At 47.0% G+C, this 12,333-nt stretch overlaps 1 protein-coding gene across 1 annotated transcript in view; it reads right to left on the reverse strand.

Moving 5' to 3' along the window:
• Positions 1-12,333, reverse strand: part of FHAD1 (forkhead associated phosphopeptide binding domain 1) — a 129,849-nt gene that overhangs the window by 62,000 nt on the left and 55,516 nt on the right. Inside the window, 4 exon segments of the mRNA XM_087445824.1 lie at positions 3,202-3,306; positions 5,334-5,423; positions 7,813-7,943; positions 11,093-11,216. Coding sequence (XP_087301950.1) covers positions 3,202-3,306; positions 5,334-5,423; positions 7,813-7,943; positions 11,093-11,216 — 450 coding nt within the window.

Raw genomic sequence — 12,333 nt, forward strand, 5'->3', positions numbered from 1 at the left:
AGGGTTCTAGAAGTGTGCTGGGTATTGCTGTAACCTATACAAGCGGACGGGAACACCTGCCACGCAGCGTCGTTCTAATGCCTTTAGTAACCGGCCCATGACGAGTACTTGGCAAATGTTACTATTGGGTTTATTATCATAACTATTTGTCATTACCACTTTTAGCACGCTCACTAGAGGAAACCTGAGAGGCTTGCTAAGCGATGTCTATAAGAAGCACAGCCTGCAAAAGACGGCGTTGAAAGCGGCGACTCATTTCTTCCCCCAACTGCAGGTGAGCTTGGGAGTGCTCGATGCTACCCTCTGCTGGCCATTACAGGACCTGCCGCTGCTCAATTTATTTTCCAAAGATAAACCTTTTGAAAGCCCCTGCTGAGCCCAGGGTTCTGACACTATCAGGAAATGAGGCAAACTCTACTAAATAAACGAAAGGATTTTGTGCTGAAACAACTTCGCAGGCTATTTATTACAGGGCTGAAGAGGGGTCACACAGATGTAATAAAAGACCCAGAAAAGCCCGGTAGAGCTTTCTTCTGAGTGCAGTGGAAGAACCTCTAGCTACCTATGTCACCCTGGAAAAGCCATCTAACCTCTCTGGCCTTAGTTTCCTCCCTGTACAATCCTCCCCGGTCTACACACGCTCCGACCTCTATTTCAGCAGACTTTTTCATACGCTGCAAATGTGAAGTCCGGCCCTGGACTCTGCCCTTATCTACATTCCCCATCTCAATGAACACCCCCCCATTCGCAACCCCAAGCCTCAGAGTCACCTCAGCTGCGGCCCCGCTCCATCTCTCACAGCCGAGTGCTCCAAGCCTCTCGCCCCGATCCCTCTCACATCCCCTCCACTTCTCCGTTCCCGCCCCGTGCAAGGCCCCGCCAGGCACTGAGAACCTCTGGCCTGTGATAACTGGCCTCCTCGCCTCTTGTTTATTTCCTTCCAGTACATTCTTCCTGGGACTGTGAGAGTTACCAAGCCATAGAGCAGTTCCGTGTGATAGAAATGCTCCGTGTCTGTGTTGTCTAACACGGCGGCCACCAGCCACACCTGGCTATCAAATACTTGAAATGTGGCCGGTGTGACCAAGGAATTCAATTTTAAATTTTATTTAATTTTGATTAATTTCAACGTAAACAGTCACATGTAGCTAGTGGCTATGCCACAGTAATTGGAGTCAGACAAACCTGGCTTCCAATCTTGGCTTTGCCACTTACTAACTGTGTGGCTTTGGGCTAGTTACTTTACTAGTAAGCAGGAGCCTTGATTATTCCCTCATCTGTAAAATGGAGAGCATAATTTCTAGATCATAGAGCTGTTGTGAAGAAGAAAAGAGATTAAATGTTTGGCATAATGCCTAATACATGAGAAATTATAGCTATCATTTCCCCCAGTATTATTCATCACAAATGTAGTCATATTGGTCCCCTGTTCAAAAGCCTTCCGTAGCTCCCCACTGCCTACGTGGCATACAGCCTGAGTCCAGAACTAATGCAAAACACCAAGCCAGAGATTCAAGAAGGCCCAAGAACTCCAAAAAAGGTAAATAAAAATGAATCCACACCTAGATAAATCATTATAAAACTGCTGGAAATCAAGAGAAAAGAAAATCTTAAAAGCATCCAGAGAAAAAAAGAGAGATTATACCATAATTAGGCTTATAAATGACTTCTAAATAGAAACAACAGGAACCAAAAGATGATAGAACAATACACCTAACACTATAACTGCCAATGCAGAATTCAATACTCAGTCAAAATGTGTTTTAAGAATGAATGAAGGTTATTTACCTCATTTTAAAAACAAAGAAGGTTAAATATACATTTTCAGACAGACACACACACACACACACACACATGCACCTGACAGCATTTGTCATCAGCAGAGCCACATGGAAGGAAAACACTAAAGGGTGTTCTCCAGACAGAAGAAAAATGATCCCAGATGGATGATCGGAGATGCAGGAAAGACAAGCACCAGAAAGAGTAGTGTGTGGATACGAATATATGAAAATACTAATAATGTCTTTTGGGGTTTTAAATATAGAGAGTAGTTTGGAAAATGAAAACAATGGCGTATAAATCTGGAGGGAGTAAGTGAAGTCAAAGTATCCTAAAGTCATTGCATTGTCACAGAGAAGGGCACAATTATGAACTAATATTGGATCTTGGTAAGTCAAGAACGCATATTCTAGTCTTTAGGATGACCACTAAAAAATGGTATGAGAGTGAAGAACCCAATTAATATTGGATTTTGGTAAGGTAAGAATGAACGCTACTGTCTTATTATTACTAAAATAATAGTAAAAGAGTGAAACATTTCCAAGCTAATAGAGAAAAATGGAATGATACCATCAACTCAAAAGAAGGCAAGAAAGGAGAGAAAAAGGAATATAGCACAGATGGTACAACTGGTGCTGAGCAAGAAGGTAAATTTAAACCTCAATATCCCAGCAATTACACTGAATATAAATGGACTAAACGACAAAGATTGTCAAGCTGGATTTTACAAAAATGATATGCTATGTAGAAGAGATCTATCTAAAACTTAAAACAGAGATTGACAGAAAAAGTACAAAAAAGATACGGTATGAAAACTCTATAACCAACAGAAAGCCAGTGTCACTGATGGAGTTACATTAATGACAAAGTAGACTGTAAGGGAACACATTACTAGAGATGCAAAGTGATAGTTTATGAGGATCAAGGGTTTTTTTCAACAGGTAAGTATTAACATCCTGAATTCATATGCACCTACTAACAGCCTCAAAAATATATAAAGCAAAAATTGACAATACTAAAAGAAGAAATACACAAATCCACAATTACAATGAGATTTTTTTTAAAACATACTTCTCTCAGTGGCTGATAGAACACAGACAAAAAAATAAATACAAGCATTTAAGTTTGAACAACATCATTGGCAAACTTGATTTGATAGATCAGTTCTTTTCTGGATAATCTTACAATTGAGATTTGAAGGAAGCCTAGGGTAGTGGTCACACATGGGAGCTTTGGATTCAGGTTCTACCATAACTGCTTTATTTGAGTGGACTAAGGTAACATCCTTCACCTCCGTGAGCCTCAGTTTTCCCAGCTGTAACGTGGGTTAATACCAGTATCGACCACGCAGGGTCACTGTGAGGATTAATGGAGATGATGCGTGTGGAACTCCTGGCCCAACAATGTCCTTGCCGTCCATACCTTGCTCTTTTCTCGAAGCGTCTTAGAGATCATGCTCTGCTCAGAAAAACTCTTCTTCAACTCCTCCCTGAGCGTCTTCATTTCTTTCTCCATGTCTTGGATTTGCTGAAAGAGTTTCAACAACAGGGAAGTCAACTTTTTGATGGCAAGCAGGAGCTAGCTGCCTTCTGGGCTGAAAGGTCCGAATCTTCATAACTCATTTCATCGGGTTCATTAAGGCAAAAATCTAGTCTAGTATCAGCTTAATTCCTTCCCTTGGGGAGGAATTCTACATCTGTAGGGCACAGTAGACTTTTTTTCAACTGATATATTCAAAGTGCTGGGCAAAGGAAAATGATTAATTTCTTTTGAAAATCAGCATGGATCCTGGATTAAACAGTACAAGATATCCATCAACTCATTACAATCTTTTCTCTTGGGATATATTTTTGAGATCAATCTAAATAAGGGCTGTTTGGAAGACACAATGGGCACAGTTTGGGAGAAGAGAACAATGAAATGTTTCTTTTTTTCTGTTTGAGGCAGAGAATAGAAATGCTCCTGACACGGGGAAGAGCACGTCCCCTCTTCGTGTCTAAGGCGCTGTGTTTCTCAATGAATGGAAAGATATCTGCCTGGCGATGTGCGGGAGGATTCAGTTGGCATGGGGAAGGAACATTTTCATTTTTTTTTCTTTTTTTTGTGTGTGAGGAAGATGTGGGAGATCAAGATTTGGCCACCCTGAAATCTATCTCTTTACCTTGGTTGTTTTCTCTGAGGACATTTGACCTCCCCCACTAACTGCCTAAAGAATTTGACATGGTAGCTCCTTCCTGGAATAGATCTATCATGATGGCTGTAAAGATAACGTAGGGTAAATGTTACAATAGGAAAGGCACCAACAAGCCCCTCTTATCAGAAGTTCTGTCTCTCTGGCCACATTCTCTGGATGACCCTGCGAAGAGTTGCCAGACAATCATTTACATTTATAAGGGAAATCTCCATTTGTAAAGGTATCTCCCTCTCTGTTTGGAGAAGAGAGGGGGATGAGCTCCTTTTTAGTGACTTATCAATGTGGAAGGTGAGGCCTTGGGCTGCATAATAAACCTTACTCTTGTTTACTGTGCTTTAGTGGTAATCTCCTGTAACTGACTCCCCCCACCGCCAAAATCCTCCTTTGTCATTGGCTGAAAATGATATTTAAGACGAGAATTTCTGCTATTGTGTTGAGAAACGCAGTGTCCCTGCTTTCTCCCATGTATACATGTTATTAAACTTGGTATTATTTTCTCCTGCTAACCTGTCTTGTTGATTATTTGGCCAGCCAGAAGAACCTTAAGGGAAAGGGCAGAGGGAGATTCTCCCTCTTCCCCCGACAAAGATCAGCCCTGAGCTAACATCCATGCCAATCCTCCTCTTTTTGCTGAGGAAAACTGGCCCTGGGCTAACATCTGTGCCCATCTTCCTCCACTTTATATGAGACGCCGCCACACCATGACCTGACGTGCAACGGTGCACGCCCGGGATCCAAACCCAGGCCGCCAGCAGTGGAGCGCACGCACTTAACCGCTATGCCACGGGGCCAGCCCGGAACATTTTCATTTTAATGGTCATATTTTCGTTGTATTTATTTTTATAGTCACTTTCTATATAAGGCAAATGATGCCTTTCCTTTTTGTTTTACTTTTACAAATTGGTGTAAAATGGATGTATTTAAATAAAAATACTTATGGAAGAATTTTGTATCAATAATAGTGCCTGTAGCTATGATAAAACTGTGACAGTGGAACATCACAGATCAGGGACAGGCGACCAGAGTCAATTTCTAGCAGCATATGGTGGCCAGTCGGCCACCTCCAGTCCCTGTCCCCATCCCAACCCCAGCCCAGCCCCAGGGGAAACCTGGTGAGGGAGCTAGAGCCAATGGCCCAGAGAACTCTGGAAGAGAGTGTTTTCCATAGTTTTTTCATTCATCTCCTCCTTGAGGCTAGAGGCAGCAAATGGAAGAATTATGAGACTACATTAACAAACAAATGGACAATCATAAAGCCCCAGAGCCCGTGCCATCTAAAGGGCCAAGGACCCCACCCAAACCCTGAAGGTCAAAGTCTAGCATTTCTGCAGATAACTAGGAATGAGGAGGTTCAACTCACGGCTTTGCAGCGTTTTAACTCTGTCTCTTGGGCATCCCGGTGCTCCTTCTGGGCATCTTCCCTTTTTAACTCTTCTTTTAGCACTGAGCACTGTGAAGAAAACGGACAGCAAGGCCACGCAGAGTTGTCTGGGGGTCCATGTCCCCACATTTGCTCTTAAGAGCATTTCCTGCTATGTAATCCGATCACACCCCCAAATTCCAAAAGGCGTGACCGTTTGTGTCTGATGGATGCATGGGATCCTGCAGGAGCTCCTAGTTCACTCCTCTCATGAGTTCTGAAAGCATCTAAATTCTTCAAAAGCCAGCAATCTACACCACAGGAAAAACCCAGCATTGTAGAGTCTGGGTTCTTAGGGTGGAGGGACTGGGATGATGTTCACTCCGTGACCAGCTGAGAGCAGCTTTCAGGAATACAGGGGGGCTCACTAGGGAACCCGGATGGCTCTTAGTGCTTTATGCAAGTTACGTCTCAAAGACATAACTGCCCTGGTAGTGGAGGTGTACACGGAACAGCCTTTCCGGAGGGCAATTCGGCAACTGGCATTAACAGCGTAAAGAGGTGCCTTCTTTTGACCCAGAGATTCCCACTTTAGTATTGTATCCTAACGACAATGACTAGAGCAATCAGAAAATCTGTAGATTCAAGGATGTTCTTCACAGCACTTTTAGCAACAGTGAAGAAAAAAAAGGAAACAACCCAAGTGTCTGATAACAGGGGACCACTTTATTACCGTGTACATCCAGGAGAATATTATGTAGCTCTTAAGACCAATGACAAGGGCTTTTATTTATTAACATGGGAAAACAGTGAGTGTTTAACAATTTAAAAAATGTGTATGGTATAAATTCACTGTAAGATATATATAATTTATTTATTTCTAGGTAATATATAGAAACAAGACTGGAAGAATATACATGAAAAATGAAAATATTAACACTGATTTCTCAGGATAGCATTTCCTTTCTTCTCTTTTTAATTTTGCTTTTGAATATCGTCTACTTATTTTTCTAAAATTAACACACATGACATACGTAATTTAAAAAATAGATAGGCATCCTGAATGACCATGAGGGTAATACCCTTGGTGGTAAGGAGCCCATGTGCTAAAGGCTGGCACGGGCTTAAGAAGAAGGTGGCACCTCACTCCAAGGTCAACGAGGAAGGGGAAATGGGAGAAAAATAATCCACGTGCACTTCAGAAAGTAGAACAGCCAAACAGGTGCCATTTTTCCATATTTCTTCCCCTTGGCATCAGCTCCACAACCCATCCTCCTCCCCGACACACACACACACACACGCACACACATGCACACACATGCACGCACATGCACACCCCACACAAAACAGCGATCACACGTGCCTAGGAAGTCAGTTGGCTCAGGAGAAACAAATGCAGAGAGCTCGGCCAGGCGGCTGACCAGGCGCAGAGGCCAAAGCGCGCAACTGAAATCAGCCTCCTACTTCTCAGAAAATGAGTTTGTTATCCCCATTTCGCAGATGGGACAATGGAGGCCAAACAAGTTACAATAAAAGAAAGCTCTGGGATTGGACCCTGGTCTGTCTGACCCAAAGCTCATGCTCTGCCTTTTCAGCTCCAAACTGGGTATGGTACTAAGCCCCAGATATTATTCCTTCTGCCTTTTCTTTGGAACCTCAAAATCTATTCCGGCCCCCCCTACCCATGCAGACATAACTAACTGATCAGGCAGCCTCTGTGAATCTCTGAGTTGCCACCTGAGATGAAAGCTATCAGGTTTTACCTTAACTCGTCGAAACAGACAAATCAGACAAATACTGAGAAATCTTATCCTATAGGATCAGAATTCTAAAGTCAGGATTGAAGGCAAAATTTGCAAATAGTCAAAGTTACATTTAAAAAGCTCTTAACTTGCCTACCAGGTTCATTTTACAAAGAGGAATTCTAATACACACTGAAGTCTAACGGAAGAAACAGAAGTCCGCAGGTCTGCATCTGGACCTTCAAACCTTCTGCTTTGGAGGCAACTATGGTGTTGCCTGCGGTGGAGGCAACTATGGAGTCCCAGCGGTGGCTGGGACTGTGACGAAGCCCGGTGTGGGCATCCTTGCCCCCAGAGAGATCCTAGTCTGTTTTAATATTAAGCTTTGCAATGAATACATGCTAATAGATGTGTTTGTTGCTGGGATTAAACAAACTAATTTATAATAGGGGTTCAAAAATGGTGGCTGGATTTGAATACACATCTTGCTTATTTTGAGCCACGTACATGCTGTTCTTTGAAAAGCTGCAAAGAACTTGGCCCCTTGCTTTTAGTCTTTCCAGGGGGGCATTTCATGTTTTGGCCCACCCAGCAGCTGTCCTCCCTATGCCCCTGGGCACTCGCCTCATCTCACCGCGGTGTGAGGAGGGAGTAACATTAAAGCCGGGGCCCAAAGTCAATGAGATGAGTACTTGTCACCAACAGCTACAATCCCATGATGGTGACCCAACACTCACTCTGGAGCTGAGGGCTTCGAGCTGGTGATTCTTTTCTTTGTTCTCACTTTTTAGTTGATTCACCTCCTGTTTTAGTTGTTGAACTTGCTCATCCTTTGCTAACATGTCCTTTTGCAAAGATGACACCAACCCTGTAGAAAAAAAGACCCACGGAGGTCAAAGAGGCAGTAGGATTACTGTTATTGTTGTCACTGTCAGCCAACTTGTGGACGAGCCCCCGCCAAGCCCAGGCCACCCCGGCGCTTGCCTGGAGCTGAGGCGGTTGTCTCCAAGGACCCCAGAGCTAGAATGAGGATGTGGCCACAGTCCACTGAACATTGTTCGTTTAAGGCTTCAGTGAAGATAAGGAGATGTCAGGGAGCACTGCTGGGACAGAAGCCACCTTTAGGGGCCCCTGTGGGCACAAGCCTGCAGACCTGGGAGGAGAGGCCATACCATGGGCCTGGGGAACAAAGGCCCAGCACAGGGAAGGACCAGGAGATGGGCTTGTGGCAGAGCGGACTGTTGGAGGCTACTGATGGGCTGGATTCACACTCAACTGAGTTTGGACCCATCTCCACCATTTATTAGCTTGGTGGTTGTGGACAAGTTACCTCACCTGCCACTGTCTCTGCCCACAGAGTTAATGTAAGGGTTAAATAAGATAGTACCTGTAAAGAGCATGGTAGAGTGGCTATAACCCATGGTGTTTGTTACATGGCACCTATTATTTCTGTGGTAGCCAGCTTCCAGAATGGCCCCAAGGATCCCTGCCTCCTGGAATTCACACCTTGTGGAGCCCCTCCCACCCTGAATAGGCCTGATGTATGTAACCAATAGGATATTGTGGAAATGATGGAATGTAACCTCCCAGGCTGGGTCATAAAAGACACTGTGGCTTCCTCTTGGATCGCTTACTGGGGGAAGCCAACCGCCATGTTGTGAGGACACTCAAGCAGCCCCTGGGAGAGGCCCACGTGGTGAGGAACTGAGGCCTCCAGCCAAAAGACACAGGAGTGAGCCACTGTGGAAGGGGATCCTCCAGCTCCCTTCGAGGCTTTAGATGACATGACACATGCTGATCAGTACTCAGCTGAAGACTTGAGGGGACCCTCTGCAGATATGGGGCTCTCTCTCTGCAGCCCTCTCCTCCCATTTACTCTGCCCAGCAAACCCTGCTGTGTTGGCCTCTCCAACTCCATCCCCTCAACTAGGGGCCCACTGGGCTCTGCTTGGGTTCCCCTCTCTGGGTTGTGGTCTGGCCCCTCCCTCCAGGCAGTCAGCTGGGGCAATCGTAGGGCTCATCTTGTTTGCTTCCCCTCTCTCCTGGATCCCTGTCATGTGCTGCCTGGGGCCCAATACATGAAAACCGCTGTTTCAGATATCTTTCCTGTTTTTTGTTTTTCAGTTGTTTCAGGCAGGAGAGTAAACCCAGTCCCTGTCACTCCATCTGCCCTGTTTGTTCTCCCCGCCTCTCTCATCGTGGAGGCAGCTGTTGTGAAGGCCTCTGTCAGCCTGGGCCCTGAGTGGCTACAGTGAGCACAGCCCCTGCTGACCCACGACGGACACAAGGTGGAGGCAGGAAACGAGCCTGTGTATTGTGAGCCACTGAGATGAGGGGCTCTTTGCTACCGCAGCATAACCCAGCCAGTGCTTCTCAAACTCGAATGTGCGTACAAAACACATGGGATCTTGAAAAAGAGTAAATTCTCCGTCAGGAGGTCTGGGCTGGGGCCTGAGACTCTGCGTTTCTCACAAGGACCCAGGGAATACCGACGCTGCTGGTCGAGGACCACACTTTCAGTGGGTCTAGTCCATCCCAAGTGTTACTCCCACCCAGGTCTGTCCGCCTCCCTGACTGGAGAAAGTGGTATCAGGAGAAGCTTGAAGCTGGGATGAGATCTGACGGGCAGACGTAGGGGAGGAGGGCAAGGGCCCAGAGAGTTCATCCTTATACTCCTGGTGCCCAGAGCAATGCCTGGCCCATGGGAGGTGCTCAGCAAATATCTGAGGACACTCTAAGTTAAGGAGAAGATAAGCAGAGGCCTGGGCAGGGGAGGAAGTGTGGGGCATGAAGTGTGAGGCAGAGGAAAAGCCAGCAGTCAGGCTGGCCCAGGGAAGCACATGGATTCGTATAGAGACAGTGATGCACACGTGGCTCAACACGACAGTCGGCGTTGACAGCTGTGGACACGTTTCCTGTGTACTGAGTACTTCAAGAGCAGTATGCCAACCCAGACTCACTGCCTGCTCCCCATCACTTGCTTCTCTCCCTCCCCTCTTTCTCTGTTAGTGCCCCGTCCTCTCTAGGTCTCTAGACATGTCGTTTTCTGCTTTAAAAACCCCAATGGCTTCCCATCACCCTGAGGAGAAAACCCAGACCCCTCTCTATGATCTAGCCCCCACCCCCTGCATCCCCTCGGACCCCGCCCGGCCCCACAGTCCCCTGTTCACTCCAGCCCGCTCGCCTTCAGCTGCTCCATCACAGCCAGCTTGCTCCAGCCTCAGAGCCTTTGCACCCACACCCTCTCCGCCCGGAACACCGTTCTCTCTGGCCTCCTGAGGCACTTTGCCACCACACCGCCCAACTTTCCCCGCAGCACCGACTGCTCCCTGAAAGGGGCTTATTTATTCATCTGTTCACCTGTCATTGTCTGTCACCTGCTCTCGGATGTCAGCCCTGCGAGTGCAGGGATCTGACTGTTTTGCTCAGGGCTCTCTCCCCAGCGCCCAGGACAGGGCCTGGCCCCAGCAGGTGCTCACTAAACGTGCTGATGAAGGAAGGAATCCAGGCCAGGGAGCAGCTGTGCCCTGACCACGTGCTGGCTGCCCCTCCCCACCCAAGCTCTTCAGTGTGGAACTGCCTCTGTTGGTCAATTAGAAAAACATTCTCACTGGGACCCAAGTGCACTCGGGTAAGATGACGGGAGCTTTAGGGCGGCGACCCCCTACTGTCCACACTCTAGGTGCACTCCTGGCAAGGTGGCTTATGGGACAGCCCACGCCACACAGTGTCCTGTGTTCCCCCTGGTGAGGCCGGTGCTCAGCAGACCTTCTAGCTGAGAGATAACACGCACTCAAAGGTTTACCAGGCCCTGCCCAGGGAAGCGGATGGCAACACGCCTCTCTTGAGGGCAAACCCTCCTCCACTGACATTGGCTGCCTGCAGGGCTGCTGAGATCTGTGAGGCTGCAGCCCCGTTCTGAGAGCAAAGGGGCGGTGGTTGATTGGTGATGTCTGCTGGGGCCTCGGAAAGAGGGGAGGGTGGCAGCTCTCAGGCCCAAGTCCAGAAGGAGCTCACCTGATGAAATGGCGTTGTCCCTCCTTAGGTTCTCGCCCTCACTCTTCAGGGATGTGATTTCTGATTTCCTCTCTGACAGGGTCTGGCACAGCACCTGGCTGTAGCCTTTCTGTAGGGCACTGATCTGTGGGTGGAGGCAACACACAGTCAGAGGGGGGCTGGCCCAGGTCTGCAAGGCACACTGGTACTTCTGCAAGGTTGGACAAAAAGAGATGGATTGATCTTGGCTTGGGGTGTTGGGGAAACCAAGCTTTTTAGATTTAACTAGTGGAAGGGACAGGAGAGAGCTTTTCCTTCAGTCACCACCATGTCATATGTAATCAAAACTGGAACCTTATCTTTGCCCACACAGGGCCCCAGGCGCAGCTGCCCCTGGGGATACCTGATCCCTTAATGTGCCTTCCTACAACATTTGGACTTTCAGCCATAAATAGACCAGACCTTGGTTCTAGATCATCCAGCACTGACTGGATGCAGAGCAAAGTTCAAAGTCATAAAATTAATCCCCTCTAATGATGATAACAATAGCTTATATTTCCTAGGACGCTCCAGAGCTCACAGAGCCCATTCACAGGTGCTATTTCTTCAATAGTTCCTTACAGCATTGCTGAAGGCCGATGTTCCCATTAATGTTCCCATTTTGCAGGTGAGCAAATTGAGGCTCAGAGAGGCAAAGTCCCTTGCTCAGGGACACATGGCCAGTCAGAGGTGGAGTTATGATTCACATCTAGTCTTTAGTTGCCTGGTTCCAGTTCTTTCCACCTTACCAGATGGCTCCAGGAACCGGCACTAAAAGCTGGATGCTGGGAAGCACGGCGTGGACTCAGGGGCTGGACTGAGCCACTTCCAGGCTGGGTGAACATGGGAGGACACCAAGTCCTGTGTCATTCTTTCCTTCTGTAAGTGAGGTGATGGTGGTCCCAATCAGGATGGTGAAAAGTAGGTTAATACGCTAGTGTATGCACAGGCGCTCAGATGGTGCCTGGCACGGTACACAGGTGTGAGCTGTGACTGTCCTCTCACCTGGCCCCCCACAGTGCATTTCAGCTTCAGCTTGTCTCTGGGGAAGGTAGACTGGCAATATTTTTGTGTGCATTTGTCAGCCTTGCCTAGGCTTACGTAAACACCAGTGTGATTGTTATTAAGAGGACACACAGGAATCCCTGTTAACTGTTATATCATGTCGTAGGCATAGCAGAAAAAATGATTGGCGGGGGCAGGGGATGCTCTGATAATGCCAG

This window comes from Ceratotherium simum, chromosome 22 (genome assembly GCF_057802395.1).
Source record: "Ceratotherium simum simum isolate JZ-2026a chromosome 22, ASM5780239v1, whole genome shotgun sequence".
Lineage (NCBI taxonomy): Eukaryota > Metazoa > Chordata > Mammalia > Perissodactyla > Rhinocerotidae > Ceratotherium > Ceratotherium simum.